Source organism: Buteo buteo, chromosome 2 (genome assembly GCF_964188355.1).
Source record: "Buteo buteo chromosome 2, bButBut1.hap1.1, whole genome shotgun sequence".
NCBI classification, from domain to species: Eukaryota; Metazoa; Chordata; class Aves; order Accipitriformes; family Accipitridae; genus Buteo; species Buteo buteo.
Window position 1 is genome coordinate 61,065,861 of NC_134172.1, and position 18,028 is coordinate 61,083,888.

The window sequence follows — 18,028 nt, forward strand, 5'->3', positions numbered from 1 at the left end:
AAGTGCTCTCTTCCTCTTGTATTTGTTTGCATTAATGCAACTGCTAAAGCTGCAGCTGAGATCAGGGTCCCATTACATCAGATGTCGTGTAAGCACATGCAAGGAGTACATGCCTGCACCAGTGAGCTTATCGACAAAGTAGACACAGCCAGACAAAATGACCATAATTGCAGATTAAGTCAGCGGGAAAGCCAGAGCAGGATCCAGACCGCTTAGCTCTCAGTCTCCCTGCCTCCATCTCAACCTCCAAGTGCTACTTGGGATTACAGTTCTTCAGCTGTTAAAGGCAAAACTCTTTACCTGTCAACAGAATAGCGTGATGGTCTTCTAGCAATAAGAGACACAGTCTTCACAGGTTCCCACCAGTTTGTACTGTAGTCCAAAAAACTACCGTTAGTAATCTAGGAGCCAGGTTTCAGAGAAGGGGTTTGCACTGGGCTTCTTGTGGGAGACCACACCTTTGCATTTCACAAGACGTGTGCATTTAAAATTTGCAGCTTTTTCTGTGAATTTTAAATATGTTTTTAAACAAACAATTAATGTTTTTTCTACGTGTCAATAAAGAATTAGTATTAACTATCAGTCACCTAAATCTGATGCCAATACCTAAGAAAACAGTAGTGACAGGCAATACCTGTCAATTTGAAGCTCAGGGTGCAAACCTGTATCTGTGCTGCTGGAAAAGGTTACAGCTCACTGACCCAACCCTATGAGCTTACGATCTACCCCTTGCTGGATGTTCCCAGTCACTCAGATCAGCCAGCAAAACTTTTCAGATGATCACTGCCCAACTCATTTTGAGCTAATTGAGTGACCTTAAAAGCGTGATCCAGCCTAGCCTGGTTTACCCTGACTGAAGCTGATGCAGCAAAGTTCATTCTCCCAGAGAACAGATGAGCAGCTAAGAGCCCTAAAATCTTCCACTGCCTTAGTTTGATCCAGAGGCCACCCGCACACAGCTGAAGTCAGCAGATGAAGACAGCATCACTGTCCCAGGTGTATTAGCTCTTGGAGCATGCTGCTCTGCTGACTCCCCTTAAGTGCCATAGGATGGCCTGGAGAAGTAGAAGTTTGCTCATATCATCCCCAAGCCAAATTAGTCTGAAAACTCTGTAAGTAAATTCTAGCCCAAAAAACCATTGAAGATGGCACTGATGAATTATGAAGATGATTTCATAGAGGGTAAAGCAGATTGTGCCAAAGGTTTAAAATAAATTATTAATCATTTGAATACAACAAGTTTTAGATCAAGCCACGGTGTCACATTCTGTCCCATCGCAAAAATTAACTCAGTCCCATCAAAAAAAGTGTCCTAAAAATACTCTATTTTTGTTTCTTAACTACTGCCATTCCGGTCCTATAGACTGTGTTCAGCTTACTTCCCGGCAGACATTGCCAATGAGAGAAAAACAAAACCATGAAAACAATAAAAAAGAGTACATCAAAACCAGAGTCCATAGTTCAGAAACCTTATTTTTGGATGAGATAACTATATCTTCTATTACAGACTGAATACTGACCAATAGCAATTTTTCTTCTACTGATGTGAATTAAAACTTCATTTGACATTTACTTAAAAGAGGTGCATTGACTGTTTCTTTATAAATATAATTTCATCACATTTTGATAGGCTAAATCTACAAATATATTATCCAAACAATAGTTACCTGTCATTGCATCTTTATTGCCTTTTCTGTCTGAAGTCTGCTTAATCAACCCTTACACTAGAGATTTAGGCAGTGACAAATGCTCGACTTTTGGGCTTGAGCCTGTTCTAAAAACTTTGAACAAAGCAGCCCTTGAGGCCATGTACTTCTTAAAGAGTTTAAAAAGCCCAATGGGCCTCCTAACTTACTCTGCAACAAGTCATATCCCATGAAGAAACTCACTTCTGTACAACACAAAAACAGGGCTAGATTAAAGAAAAGGGAAGAAAAAAAAGCAAGGTCCCCTGCTGCTCTGTCTGGCCAGAATCATGTCTTTTAATGCCCATATCCTCTAAAGAAACGATGCTCTCATGATATATTACCCTAATACATCACCAAGTGACAGTTTTCTCATGATACTGTATCCTCAAAGATGTGATGCATGCCAGAAGCAGCAACAGGAGAGCTCAGCTAGGGGAGGGAAGGGGGAGGGTTTTCTATTTTCTTCCAAATTTTTAATCTACACACTGTTTTTTTTAATGTTATTTCATCAGAAAAATCCCTGTCAATCCTAGTTTTCATAATCCAGAGGTGTCCTAGAACTTTTGCAGTAGTAGCACAGCTTTTAAACTGGAAAGCACCAAAAAAAATCCCCTCTTCATTTAATTGGAGCAAGTTTTGAGATAGGACCAAAACACTTGAGGAACAACAACCAAATAAAAATAGTAGCCCAAAAGAGAGCAACAAGAGTTTGTTTTCTATTATAAAATTATTTAGGCAAGAGGCCTCCAGACACTGCTGTTTTAATGAACTTGCAAGAAAACTGAGCACTGACCCCACGTGTGTTTTCTTACATGATCTTGCCTATGCTACACAGTGGTATTAGTAAAAAAAGAGGAGGTTATTCATGGCGGTCTGCAGAGGGAAGGGGCAGCCCCCAGCTTGTCAGTTTCTATAGAGAAGATTAGGAAGAGGCAAGGACCAAGAGCATTTCACGCAGGACTCCTTGAAGGGGGCAAGAACTTTCGAGGTCTTTTAATGCCACCTTCAACTCACAGGGGCTCACTTCTTTTTGCTGCAACTGCTCCATGCTAGTAAAATCTTGGAGGGGCAGCCAAGAATCCTAGCTGATGGACAGCTTGTGGCAGCAGTCATCGTCAAGCAGGCTTCATCCAGCTGGTGCCAGCAAGAGAAGGCTCAAGGTCACGGGAGAATTTAGTCAGAAAAAACTATGCCACAATGATGTTTTATTTGACACATCTCATTTCTATGTGTTTATACTTCATATCTGCTCAAACTTCTGATGGATGCAAAGCTTCCATCAAATGCAAAGAAGGAAGGGAAGGTGGAATAAGCTTTCCTTTGTTGCGATCAACCGGCAAATTAAGTTAGATTGTGACTTTCAAAACTTCAGCCAACACTGTAGCTACTAGGAGAAAAAGCGTATTTTGACTTGTGAACTAAGCAAAAGCGATGTGGAAGTCATTGAGAGAAAACTAAAAGCCAAAGCTGTCAAAGTCACTTTCACAGTCCTTGAGCTGACTTTGACCATATTTTGTGGCCTGGCTCTCACTGCTTTTGGGTGAGATGTAGCAGCCCTCATTCATAGCAGTGATCACTTAGCCACATGACAATACCACTGCAGTCAATGAAACCACCCACATGAGTTCAGAGGTTTGAGCTGAGCTCTTCAGCGCAGACACATGTACAATGCCCTATGTACTGGGTAGACCCACAGTTAATTAAACTGTTATTTTTGAATGTTGCTCTGGAAAGAAGTTTGCTGTCCAAAATAAGAAAATAACATTGCACAACCACTTTCTGCTTGAAAAATCCAGTGGTTAAAACATATTTTTGCATAATCATAGCCCTGCAGGGACAGTTCTCACTTCTGAAAAGCAAATTCCCTTCTTTCTGTTTTGCACATGTAAAAACAAACAGATTCTGTTATGTCCAAAGCTTGCAAATCTCAACTATAATAATACATTGGATAGAAGCCATACAAGCAGATTTTTCCTCCGCCTATGTTCCCTTCCCTCCTTCTTTTCCCCTGCCCTATTTGCACTGCTGGAAGTAAAAAAAATACCTGTTTCTGACAAGTAAATGGAGCTGACATTAGAGTGAAGCTTTAAGGTGAACAGGGTATGCACAAGCCATTTGTCATCTTGACAAAGTGATTTTCGGTCACCAGTGGGACACTTTAAAGACATCTGAATGGTTGGCCTTGACCACCAGCATTTCTTACGGCTTATAAAGGGACCCATGGGACTGAGAACACAACCTGCTTTTGGAAGTGACTCCTGCAGTGGTACCTTTTGATAGATGTAAAGGCAGTGTGATATATCAGGTGCCATTGAGACCTTTGCAAGCAGGTTATATTTACGTAAGTATCGAGTGCAGATAGCATCTTGTTAACCCAATTAATGAGACTCAAATGTCAGAAAAGGGATTATGCCTGGCTCGAAGTCCACAGCACTCACGAGGCAGCCAGAGATGATTTCATTGTGTGGGACAGCACTGTTCTCTTTGAAGAGCAAGAAATCAGGCAGCAATGCTACTACACAGGCAGCCGAGGGGGGAAAACACGGGGGAGGGAGAAAGATGGTCTGAAATCCAAAGGTTTCACACCTTTAGCATAAGAAGGGCTCTTTATGATGAGAGACTCAAGTGCCATGTAAAAATAAGAACCTAGGGTTGAACTGAAGAAAACTAAAAAGTATCCACTTGAGGTCTTGGAAACTTTATTTTTTTATTAACTGTACCTTCCTCTGCAATTAGAGAATGCCCTCATTGCCAAGTCACAGTCCGATCTGGGCTGGAAGAGGAACAATGTTCCATCCAGCCAGTCCACACTGCTGTGTTTGACATGGGCAATTGAAACACACTTCTTTAGCCTAGAGGAGAGCGGGAGATTTCCTGACCAAGATGAGATCATTAATCTCTGCATCAATGACTCTTGATATACTTGACAGTAAACTGCTTTTCTCCCACAGCCTCCATACTAAGCTATATGACGTAAGAGGAGATGCTCCTGTCACCCAGGTCAGAGCAGTGAACCCTGAATGGCACAGCATGAGGTACTCAGCCCCAAAACAGAGAGAGGGGTTTAGGGTAAGGCCTCGTACTCAGCAACTCCTCTCGGCTCTCTGCTCAGCATGTCAGCTGTAAGAAATCCCTGTTCTGTGTTGTCCTCTCCATGGAGGAGATGAGATAGTTAGCATGGGCTACTTGGGCCGACAGCCCAACATAAGCACTATTCAGTGGGTTAACCTAAATCCTTTGATGGTAACAGTACCTTATGGCCACAGTCACAAGTTATCCACAAACACACAGCAGTAATATTAAGTCTCTAGAAGATGCTTAAAATCCTTTCAGACCTCTGGTTCCACAGTCATATATAGTTTTTCTGGAGTCACATCACATCCACATCCTCTCAACTAAAGCTCTGTCTCACCAGTAGTTTTTGTGCTGTCTTATATGTAAGAGCTAATGCCCAGTGAACAGGCTGGAGCTGCCTACTCATCTCTCCAGATGGCTGCCTTCCAGCAAACCTCCCTTTTGTTGTAGGTGATTTGCTTCCTTTTTCCCTTTTTGGCTCCCACCTTTGTATGTTTCCATATGCGCACTGGTTTAATTATGCAGAGAAACCTGATGACATCAAAGATACTAATTTTATACTAAAATGATTATATACAGTTCCAGTCACCAAATATGTACCCTTCATGTAACAAGAAGTACATAAAATCACTCAAATTTCTTACTATCATGGCCTAGAGTTCTAGATATTTTTTAAATTTCTGCTTCAGATTGATTTGGGGGTCAAATAGTTTTGCTTGAGGATTGGAAACCTTGCCAAGTTAAATCAGACATATACATTTTTCCAGAAGCTATACAAATTGCATGCTGCTTCTGTTTCCCCCACATTTTCATGTTGCACAAGCTCTGGTTCAGTGTCAGTGCACTATTTTGCATGTTAAATGTCCACATCAGCAAGTTTCTCCAGAAATACTTAATGCATTTAGATCATAGACAAACTATGCCTCAAGCATGCATCTGTTAAACAGGTTTCTAGCACTACTGCACCATCAACATTTTAATGGAAATGATTTTAATTGTCCAGAATTTTTTATCCACTGCATTTACAAACAACCCATCCACCAACCCTTGGTTTACAGGCTAAAAAGCTTGTATGCTTTGCATTCTGTCTGCCAGCATAATTTCTTTCATGTATTTTAATCAAAAGCATTTGCCAGATTGAATCACCAATCCACCTAACCTAGTTAAATGCTCCACCTCACCCCAGAACTGAGTATTTGGGGCTGGGGGGGGGGAGGGGTGTGCATGTGTGTTAAGTGCTAAATATGATCAGCTGTGCACTGCCACGTACAGAAAAAAAATATTCTCTGTTACAAGCAAATAATCAATAGTCTCCCTGTCATAGGAGAGCCTGCTGCTCTTATCAGTATTTTAGGTCCCACAGGCAATCCTTCAGCTAATAGCCTTATCTCAAGCCCAGCCACCCTGCCTGGCTCCTTCCCACCCCAACGATTTCCAAGCAGCACAACCTGGAGGTGTTTCACTAACTGGCACAATCAGATTGTAACCACTACGTAGCCTTAGAGCAGTTGTTTATCAGCTCTTCCCCATCTCTCCCAAACCATGCCTCAACTGCACATCACCACCCAGACAGAAAAAAGGAGGAGACAACCTCAGGACAATAAAGGTCTGTTATTCTTCAGCCACTAATAAATCATAAGACAAACCAGAAAAACAGATGCAAATGTATGACTCTAGCTGGCCATCAGAATACATTTCGATGGTTCCAAACCTTAGGGAAGATCCAATTCCCATTGAAGCCACTTAATATAATTGAATATAAAGATGTCAGGAGCAGCTAAAAAAAAAACGAAACAAGAAAACAAAACCCAAAACACACAACTTTTAGCCTATGAGCTGTCAGAAATCTGATTTTCCTGGCCAGGGCTCTACAACACATTGGCTTGCATCCCCCCGGGTAAGGAGGAGTGCAGAGCTTCTGCTTCCATGCCTCAAGTGAGATCTTTAGCCATGAAAGAGGAGGTGAGCCGTACCATGGCCATCTGGAGAAAGCAACAGCTGGCCCTGCAGCCAACAGGGGAGCCTAGGGTTACTGGCTGAGCACCTTAGCAGCCCAGGGCTGAGCACTACCTGTTTTTTGGTATGAAGTAGTAGAAATGGCAGTCTTCAACTTCTCAAGTCTGGCGCAGCTCCGGACATTGAAACCAACACAGTGCTCGGCATGGAGAAATTTAAAACTGAAATGCAAGTGTCTATGTGGTTGAGGAATTTGCCCTAAATATCAGATTTACAGGAAGCTTCAACACGGCAGGTTGGGGTTTACGCATACATAAGGCAGCATTGCTACCATGCGACCGACTGCAGATGCCCTATGTGAACTAGGCCTGCTCAGGAGCAAATGCAGTGTAACCATGCAAGCATAGCTCTAAGGCAGAGTTAAAGAAGACTTGATTCAATCTTTAACATTGAAGCTTTGCAAAAAGGTTTACTTAAAACAGAGACTCAGAAAAAACAGGACTTCAATTTGTCAGGGAAAACATCAGATCTTTTGCATCATTTTTCTAAATGGCATTTTACCACATTTCCATCTTTTGTGCTCACACGAACAAATAGATCTCCAACTCTACTGCTATTTCATAGTACTGCCTTTTGCTGTAGCACTTTACAGCACAAACATACAATGCTTGCCTCTCTGAAAAATCTACAATACAGAAAATGAAAACTACAGCCAGGAGGTTGATGTGTAGAATGGATGAGGAAACAAGTAAAGAGGATGCAGATCACAGACGATGCATGAAGACATGTTATTTTTTCAGTGAGGTGGTGGACACGGTCCTAGTTTAACAGCCCATTTCGGACCACTATCTAGAGCAAGTGGATTCCAGACACAAGGAAAATGGGAAAAAAAGCAGGAAAAAAGTCTAATAAAGAAATGGGAGAGACAGACAAAAAGTATATGAAATCCAGATCTCGGCACACAAGGTCAGCGCCTGGGGATGACAAGCGATGGGGTCCATGCTGTACTTGGACCCAGACCATGCACAGCACTTGATTCAGCTGGATGCAAAACCCTGCACAGAGCTCAGTCGGACAAATGGTCGGACTAGGAATTTTTTAGCTGCAGCTTAATTGCATAAGATGAAGAGGCCAAGAGACCTCAGAGGAAGTAATTACAGCAGTTATTAGGTACAATATGAGCAAGTACCGGTATGATAGTCACTTTAATAGTAGTATTACAGGTAAAAGCTTTTATACAATAGTGTTTTTTCTTCACAATGGCCTTTTATTTGACCATAAGCTCAATGTAAAAAGGTTGCATTTTCATTTGATTTTTTGATTGTTGCTTAATATTTTTCTTCCCTCAAAAATTTCTATTAAAACATGATGGGGAAATAAAACCAGATATTTGGTGGGGAAAAAATATCTATTTTTATACAGCAGCACAAAGCAGAACAGCAGAAGTACTGACACTGTGAGCCATTCACTTACAGGACCATAATTCTTAAAAAGACCATTAACAACTCAATGGAAGAAACTTGAAAGCTAATAAAAACTATATACAGGTAACCGTATGCTTTTAAAATGCCATTTTGATATTGGACCAGCTCTTTAAAAATGTTTTTCTTATTGGCAATAGAAAACTGCCTTAACTTAGACTGATCCATTTTGCACTTATTGTAGACACATTCCAAAAACATTTGAAACTTATATTACATTTTTCCATTTAGTTTATGGCATTTTTGTGCCCCTCATATTTTTCCACATATTATTTATACATTTTAAATATGTTCTTTTGTATTTGAGTTCTCCGATCCTTTAATTATGCCAAAGAGAATCTCATTTCCATACCTGATGGATTGGATCTTCATCACTGTTACAGTGACATATCACCAGCTCTCTTCCAGGAGGGTTTTGCCAAGACCTATAATCAGTTCAGCATTATGTGCATATGTATGTTTGCTCCATACAGCTAATTCTATGTTAGAAATGTGCAAGTAGTGAACTCTTCACTATCCCATGTGGTCTGAGAACATGAAATAGCTTCTTCAAACCTGCAGATTTCCAGAAAGGCTTCACCATAAGCTGCCATTATGCCTGTGCACCATGTCTCCAAACTAACTGTCATGATGAAGCATAGCAAACTGAAGGCAAAGATACCTGCGTAGGGGTGTGCCACACTCTGAGGCAGCTCTGGGATGTGAAGCAAAGTGCAGAAAGTGGACTTCAAAAGGTCCACAGATGGCACAGACACAACACCCAGCTATACAATCATGGTCATTCCTCACAGGAGAAAATTAGATGAGATGTTGCACGTGGTACTACTTCACCAGGGTGGCCATATCTGTTTATGGGACTAAACTGACTTGAACATTGCCTCAACACCGCTGTTAAAAACTTAGAGAATGAAGCTAGAGTAACCAACTTCTACCATAGGTAGTTTGTGTTTCATTCTCAGACAGGCCAAAGTCTTGTCTTATGGATGTTGCATGAATTAACAACAAGTACAACTGAGCCTACCTGAATCATCCTTCAGGAGAGCCTACCAAAGCAATCACCTCCACAACAGGTAATTAACCAGCTCTGGGCTCTTCATTCAATTCACTTCTCACTTGCAAAACCATCTTCATAGACACACCTATTGTTCTTTGCTCTCCATGACAAAGCACATATGGGACACCCAGCTGCACCAGACATGGAGTTATGACTGGTTTTTGGTTTGGGGGTTTGTTTTAGGGGTGTGGGGTGTTGGGTTTTTTTTCATTTAAGAGACGGCATATACATCTGTATCTTTTTTAAATTAGATAAAAACTAATAAAGCTTTCATCATGTTGGAGCATGTTCGTGTTCCAGGAACCCTTCATACACCGATCAAAACAACATTCTCTTTTGCAGTAATATGGGGATGAAAACTACCAGTACCCTACTGTCCCATAGGCTTTTCTGTCTCTTTGTTTGCTATTTTTGTGGGTGAAGAGAAAGCTGATTATATTATATAGTAATAAAGACCAAGAATATTTAAATTGAAAGAAGATGCAGTCTTGGTAGATTCTGTAGTTGATGTATGTAAACTATTGAAATTAAATTAAATAAAATAGGTATGAAAGAATTGTTTGATGATTTGATTTTATTTTTTTTAATATGCACTACTCCACTGAAAATCATCTGGGCCACATTATACCTTGACGCAACAACAATTGAATCCTGATGTACTAAAACACTCCCATCTTCACAGAACATGTGTCAAACACTTGCTCTCAGGCTAGCTATGCACTTTCAGTTTGTGTATTATGCCACAGAAATCAGCTGTGCTACAGGTAAAGAACCCCAGCAAATCTAGTAGCTGTCTTGCTTTAGTCTGCAATGAGGAGATTGGGGGGGGGGGGTGCAGGGAGGACTATGGGTTGAGGTTATTTCACCAATTTTTTGGTTTGCTTTCACTTAGTTTCACTACTCTGTCGGTTCAAGCTAGGTAGAACACTAGGTCTTATAATGACAAATTCAACGTAATTTTATGAGCAAAGGTCAAATTCTACATTGCACATTTGGATTTAAAAGCAGAAATTTAACCTACAGAATGATGTTTCATGCTGAATAAAACTTATGCCAAGCAAAGCTCTGATTTCTAGTTTCCTGAGCTCCTGTCTCCAAACTTTTCTCAGGTTTCCAACACTTGGTTACACTTTCTGGCTCACATTTACTTCCTTCTGTTCTGGATTTAGGTGATAAAAGGTTGAGACATATGATTACCACTCCTCAGGTGCAGTTGGCAAGTTTGAGGCGCAGGCATGAGGGAAGGGGGGAGGAAAAAAGGTGGGGGAAATGGCACTGGTTTAGATGTGGTTTGTCAAGATCACTGCTGGCTTTTATCAGCTGTTTCTTGACACAAGTCACTTTGTTCTAAAGTATTTTGGAAAAATAAAAAAAATAATAAAAGACCTTTTCTCCCCACAAAAAAACCACACTGAAAATAAAACCTTTCATTCTCTTGAAAAAATAATAAAAAAAAAGCTGTTGCAATGTGAAGGCCACTGTTAGCTGAGGTATACTTATCTGTTTCCTTGCAGTTCCTGGCTTCTCACCTGTCCCCTTCAGCTGGCATTTTTGGTACATTCATTTTAAAACTACATACACCACTGGCCAATGGATAGGTTATTCTTGGATCTCTGCTTGCTTCTGGCAAGGTGTTTGGGGTCCACACAGATGATGATAAACGAGCATGAAATGACATGGCTCTCCTCACCACCACAGGCACCACCACCTGTCATCATTGTCACTGCTGAGCTCATCTCACCTTCAAAAAACTCAGCACTCGGAAGTTTAATTCAGGCTAAGTTAATTCTGTGGTGTTTTTACATTCTCGTCCTATAATTATACACAGGTTCTCATTTCACCTATTTCCAACGGACTGTAGCATTTTTATGTCTTTTCCACGCATATGTTGAAGTATATATTTCTTGAAAGCAAATGCCATAATATCAGGTGTGAGCCTACTTCTATTTTGAGTTTTAGATACCTTCCAGCCAAAAAGCTCTACCAATGAAAACTCTGCTTTACTTGATCATTTACCATACTTGTACCAGACTTGAACTTAAATATAATGCTTATTTTATATGCTGACACCCATGTAAAAGAAATCTAATCAAAAGTTCCCCCAATATTCTGTTAATAGCATTTCCCCCTAACATTTTCAAATCCTCAATATACAAAAAGTCCCAAACTTGGTAATTTTTCATATTGATGAAGTTTTGTTTCTACTAACAGAAATTTACTCATGCCTCCACTACCCTCAGCCCAAAACTTTCACATGTGAAATATAAAGATCTGAAGCTGTCATACATGACATGTTTGTGTTCCTCAAACTGCGCAAGGCGTGTGAAATGCTCCCATGAATTGAAATAGACTCATTTTTTCCACAGATGTGGGAGAATATTTTTAGAAAAGCATTTTTGCATTAGGTACTGTAGTTATAACCGCTTGCAGTCTTAAAGCATTTAATAACTGGAATAAAAGAATCAATTTCTCAGACTGAATTGATATAATTCCATTATGAATACCATCAAGATTATATATTTTTACCTATAACCATAATTGCCAATTCAGACAAGTTCTTTAAAAGGCAAACCTTTTTCAGTTGACTTGATAACCCATCATTTCAATACTTTGATTTTCAGAAGCCAGCAGGACATGAGATTTTCTTACTATTGACCACTAAGGAGAAAATAATTTCACAGTCATATGTTCTCTAACATATGGGGTTTTTTGTACTGCCATGGGCCACATCATTATCTGAAATAATAGTTTCCCCTTTTTTGACAACAATATTTTTTCTTCACAGAGTTGGTTGACTTAGTCCTTGTTACTGCCCATCACATCCAGCATTTCCTTGCAGTTGTTCACCTTCCCCTGATACAGAGCTTGCGTCAGCTTAGAGCATTTTGCATCCTTTCATCAGAAAAGTCTTTAGCCATAAACATGGTTGCAATGGGATGCTCAGCCATGGCACTTCACAAGTAGGCCATTCTGCACTTTTTACGTGACCTAGCTTCAATAAAAACAATTTTCCAGTGCAACTTCTCTATATCTGTTTTACCCATTGGCTCTAAGTACTAAGGATGCCAGTGCTTTCTCCAGTTTCTGTGTTTAACAGCATGTAAGGTGAATGCACAAGAAAGCAGGTACTTTCAATTGCCTTCAGCCTGCTTTGCGTTATTCCAGTATCTCAAACCCTATGGAAAGCCAGGTGGCATGATAGTTTTCCAGAGATAGCGTATCTCCTCAGAGATACGGAACCACAGACATTTGAAGTGGAAGGGAGCAGAAGACCAAAGCACATTAGCTCTAACAGCATCTTGCAGATAGCAACAGCAAGTCATAAATCATAGTTCTCAAAACCTCTGGATCATGAAGTCAGCTTTAATTTGCCTTTGCCCATCCATGCCTCAGAACAAGCTCAGGAGAGCAGACACACCAAAAACCTGGCATATGTGCAGCCTGCCCATTGTCACAAAGACAAAAAAGAAAATGAGTGTGTTCATACTGTGACTATAACACCCACATCCACTTGTAAAGTGGAAGTGCATGAAGTGAGAAGGGATGGCTTTGTAGTCAAACCATTAGACCAGGAGTTAGGTGACCTGGGCTTTCATCACAGCCCTACAAGAAATTCCTTGTGGATAAACCACAGTCTTTCTTTGACTTTCATGTTTTTCTCTCTAAAAAAAAAAAAAAAAAAAAAAAAAGCCACTTCTTGCAGTCAGCCATAATAATGACCAGTTCTTTGGAGATCATATTCATCCGTGTTTACTGAGTGCTTAGAGATGATTAGTTGGACAGCAATATACCATTGCTGAAGTGTAATTGTAAAAGCTCCCATTAAAACTATTGTCTTACAGATGTTAAAAATGACCATTTATATGGGTATTATTAAGACCATAAAGTAGAGACGTATAAATTACAAATCAGGGAACTTTAGATTTTAGCCATAGTGGCTTGTTTGGCTGGTAGTTCTTGCATACAGAGCTACATTTGTACATTTGTACATGTGTACATTTACACACACACATAAACACTCTTAGTCTTACCTGTTCCCTTATATTAAGGGCAAGCAACAGTGCTGTTCTGTGCACTCCACCAGATTTCATTTCAACAAGTAGGGAAGTCTAAAATAGAGTTATCCCATGGTGGGTGCAGTGCCTTTTTATTAGAAAAGCATTACCTACACTTTAGAAGTGAGTGACTCACTATGTACCATATACGAAATCTCCAGCACATGTCGCCCAGTCTGAATTCCCGTAACACCACAACTTCTCTTTCCACATGTTACAGCAGATGCTCCAGAATGAACTCATCTTGTTTGGTAGCCAGACTTGGCTGTCTCTAGGAGATCCCCACCAGTGTCCCTTTTGTATTCAAGATTCAGGGGTTTGTGTTACCAGTAACTCTAAAACAAGAGCTAGAAGCTTTATTGAAGCAGTGCCCCCAGAAGCCTGTGTCTGCTCTATCTGCCTTGTTCCTGCTCATGTTCCTGTCATGAAAATCACTCTGCCCTGTCTCCGCTAATCAATGAGGAAAGACAACTGTTGGTTTTGGTCTTCCTACCAAGACTTTTCAGCGGTGTATAAGGAATTGCATTTGTAATTGCTCTTTGCAGTCTTTGTCGCATTATTTCAATTTACTCATAACCTATGAATTTCCAGTTTTTACCACATTTGCTCTTCTGGTACTACCTGTCACTTTGCCCTCCCAACTGATTGAGCCTGTTAAGAGAAAGCTGGACACCACTTTGCTTATGCTGCCTCCCTCTTTCCCCCTTCCTGGGATGCATCCCCCTGCTCCGCAGGACACAACCTGCAGAGTCAGTTCTGTCAAACACTCGATGATTCGGTTCCTGCATTTCAGTTCTGTCTCCTCTCATTTGTGAGATGGGAGAACTCCTGGAAGGGCGTTATTTAGACATTCCTCTTCTTCCCAGAGCCATTCAGATTTCTGTAACTTGTGCGGTTATTTACGGCAGCTTGCAGTCATGGACATGTGTCACTGCTAGGGGAGACCTGCCATAATCCAATCCAGTATTTCAGTTACTCGCTTTACTGGTGTTTTTAACACAAGTGCCTTCTGTTGAATTTTCTGTCCTCTCCTGGACAGCAATTGCTTCCTTCCTGGAACAGCTGATTAAGCTCTCTTTTTAGTTGCTTACTTCTTACAATATGAACATCCATCAGGTTTGCCCTTGAAGAGTATGATCAGTCTTCCAGAGAAAGTTCCTCACTGAATCACTATTAAACAATCAATATTTCTAGTTGGATGTAAGGAAACCTGGTTCTCTCTTCCCTCCTGGTCACAAATCACCACATCATTTCTTCTGTTTCTGCTCTCCCCAGACCTCTTAAAATTGATCTTTTCCCTTGTGGCAGGCCTGAACATAGATTTCAGCAACAGGCTGTCCAATAAGTCATTGCTTTGGATGCTGCACAGCACTAAAGTCAGTATCTCCAGACTGGTTTCCTTCTCCTCAACCAGGTCTGCCAGCTTCCAACTCAAGAAACAGAGATCACATCTATGCTTTGACAGAAATAAAACAGAGTGTATCCAGTGCAGGTAACTTCACTAACTCGCTAGACATCTGTATTCTTAATAAAACGTAGTGTCCTCCTTGCATAGCAGGGAGCCAAATGCCCTCAGCTGCCATTTCACTAAAGTAAGCCCTACAAACCGCAGAGATTTAGAGTTCTTACATCCAATGTTTTCTGCAGTTCTTCATGTTCATACGCTAAAAGGGTGCTCATTGATTTAATAAAGCCAAGGTCTAGAGAGATCTATAAATACAAGTATTTTACCCTGATGCATTATTGCCCTGATGCCCAAGACTGAACTTCTGCTCTTTCACAGATAAATTGCTTCCTCACTGGTTAACACCAGCTTCCATTAGCAAGAGTGGTGGCAGACATATTTGGGAAGGTGATCCATGATAAAACACAGCTTCGTCTCTTTTTTTGTTTTTCCCTTTGATTTCTTCACTCACCACATCCCACACTCCTCCTTTTCCCATCCCCTCTACTCAGAAGAATCAATAACTTAACTTACTCTTTATCACTACTAGCTAAGAAGTTATCACTGAGCCTCACTTAAAATCTTTTGAACTCAGTGCAGCGATATACATCAATCTCAGGGGGCTCAAGATCAGGGTCCTACAGTTGCCAAAATTGCCTTCTAAAAGGCAGTCTGAAACAATTCGTCAAGTCTTTTATAGACTTATAATAATGCTGGCTAATGCTAATAATATTAATAGCAATAATAGAAGGGGGGGAGAGGGTGTCCGGATATTTCAGTCCTGAAGTAGAACGCATTCTGTACCTTCAGCTACTCTATAACTTCCAAAATGTAAAACACAGTGCTTTCTGGTCTATACTTTTCTTTGCATTCAACAGCAAATTAAGGTTTATGGCTTTCTTTTAAATATACTGTAGGAAGTTTTATTTAGAACAACTGTTTTTCAATATCTCCTAAGCCTTGGCTTGTCCAGCTGAATTGCTCCCAAAAACGCTTAACTCTGAAGCAGAGTTACAAGCAAAAGGAACATTTCTCCCCAAAATGCGTATCAGCTAGTGACGTTATTAACCACTGAATTCCCAGCACAGCAGGCAGTGTCATCCTTGGAACAAAGCACTCCAATGAAAGCATCACTTGTGTTTTCGCTATCATCTTACCACACCACGTATAGTCACATTGCAGCCTTCACCTTGCACCCTTGTGCAGCTCCTCAGCCACTGGCGTGTGAAACTAAGCACACGGGAGCTCGAAGCAGCAGCATTTCCAAACCTTACCTTTCGCACTCTCTGCTGAGCTATGCACAAAGACTTTTGTGTGTACCCCTGACTTTGCGAAAACAGTTCTGCCTCCAAATTCACATGGTAAATGCGGTTTCACAATGTCACATTAAAGTCAACTACAACTTTGTGCCTGAGAGTTTTAAAGTCAAAGAAATGATTGCCAGATCATGGATTGGATTACTTTCCATTAGCTCAGCTCTGAGATAACCTTGTGTTACATAAAGGCGACAGAGGCACCCAAGATTTGATTATGTGAAATATTCCCCTCTCTGTGCAGTTACTTTTAGTACAGGCCTGAATATTCTTACTATCTGAAATCCAAACTTACCAGGCAAACACACATTATACAAGGGTTGTCTGTGATAAATGGTATCTGCAGAATTTCCCCTTCATTTTCACATTTTGCAACGGATCCTGAAATAGAAATAAAAAAATTAAAATACTGACATATGTAAATTCCCCCAGCTGGTTTTGGAAACCGTCCTTGTCCCACTCACGTTTAACCCCTGCCCCGTTCCTAGCCTTCGATTTAAAACTTGCCTTAATTTGCCCGTTTTAAGCAAGCAGGGATGTTCAGAGTTTCTGTAAGATTCCAAAGGCAACTGTGAAATGACTGGCCTTTTGTTGCCGCACAAACCTAGACTTTCTTTGTGCCACAGTTATAGCAAAGAAGGACGCTTTTTCTCTTCCCGGATGATGTGTGGAGAATAATGAGTACTCCACGCAAAGCAGGATACTTCTATAACGATGGATCCAGAGCTCACTGAAATCAGTAGAAAGCTGTCTGTTACACTCCAGGGACTTGGATGGGGAGTACAGCGTGAGCCCTAAACCAAGCATCCTTTCAATGCATGACAGCCAAGTGGCAAATGAGTCAAAATTAGCAGGCTGACTGTCAAACGGAATCAAATTAGAAATCCCTTTATGGCCCTAGCGCTGCTTAGCCGGCATTGTGTCATGTTGGAATCACTTCTTGAAACCTAATAGCTCCTCACTTGCACTAGAAGTTGATTCAGCGTTTCCCTCCATGCCCCAGAGAGCAGGAAAATATAACCCTCAAGGGGAAGTGGGGGAAAAAAGGGGGAAAAAAAAGAAAATTAAAAAAAGGGGGGGGGGGCGGGGGATGACACCGTAGTTCCTGTGATCACCTGCCCCAAACCACGCAGTTACACCTCCAGCCCTCCGCCCTTCCCCGAAACGCCGGGCAGCCCCCGCGCTCGACGGCGGGTCCCGGCGGCAGGTGGGCACCGCACAGCCCGCGCGCCAGCGGCCCCTTCCCCCCGCCCCGCGCCCCCGTACCTGTGAGCAGGGAGGAGGCCAGCGCCCCGGGGAGGCAGAGGGCTCCCAGCAGGACGGCGGCGGCCGGGACGAAGCGCGGCGTCCCCGGCCAGCCCCCGCCGAGCTGGGGCATCGTCCCGGGGCTGCCGCTGCCCGCCGGCTGCGGGGCAGCGGACGGGACGCGCCGTCGAGTGGCGGAGCCCGGCCGCCCCCCGTACGCCCACCTCAGCACGGACCCCCGGCGCCGGGCAGCAGCGGCGACGGGGTAGTAGGGGTGGAAGGGGAGCAGGACGGGAGACAGTGGCCCGCCGGGGAGTCCCACCCCACGGCGGCACCGGAGGAGGGGACTGCGGGTGCAGGGAAAGCAGCTGTCAGCGCCTGCCCCTCGGCCCCGCACCCCCTCTTCCATCACCCCCTCCCCTGCCTGCATCCCTTCTTATACCTTCCTTCCTCTCCCCATAGTCCCTCCTCCGGCACCCCCCGGCCCCCATGGCTCCATGCCTCCCTCCCCCCCACCCCCCCGGCGCACACACGCACAGACAGGCTGCCAGCCCCAGACCCCGTCTCCCTGCGGGGAGATGCCCGACCACTCCCTCCCCCGGCCCTGCCGAGCACCGCCCGGGCCGGCCGCGGCGTCGGGGGGCTGCGCCCGCGGCCGCTCGGCGGGGGGCGGGGAGCAAGGGAGAGGGTCGAGGAGAAGAGGAGGAAAGAAGAAAA

At 42.5% G+C, this 18,028-nt stretch overlaps 1 protein-coding gene across 2 annotated transcripts in view; it reads right to left on the bottom strand.

Annotated features, from left to right (window-relative positions):
* BMPER (BMP binding endothelial regulator) overlaps positions 1-17,674 on the bottom strand; it is a 155,867-nt gene extending 138,193 nt beyond the window's left edge. For both annotated transcript variants that reach the window (XM_075057040.1, XM_075057031.1), the window contains exons 1-2: positions 17,333-17,674; positions 16,362-16,447 (exon numbers count right to left, since the gene is read on the bottom strand). In XM_075057040.1, the coding sequence (XP_074913141.1) occupies positions 16,362-16,447; positions 17,333-17,444 (198 nt within the window). In that variant the 5' untranslated portion in view covers positions 17,445-17,674. The remainder of the gene's footprint in view (positions 1-16,361; positions 16,448-17,332) is intronic.
* Between the last annotated feature and the right edge of the window lie 354 nt (positions 17,675-18,028).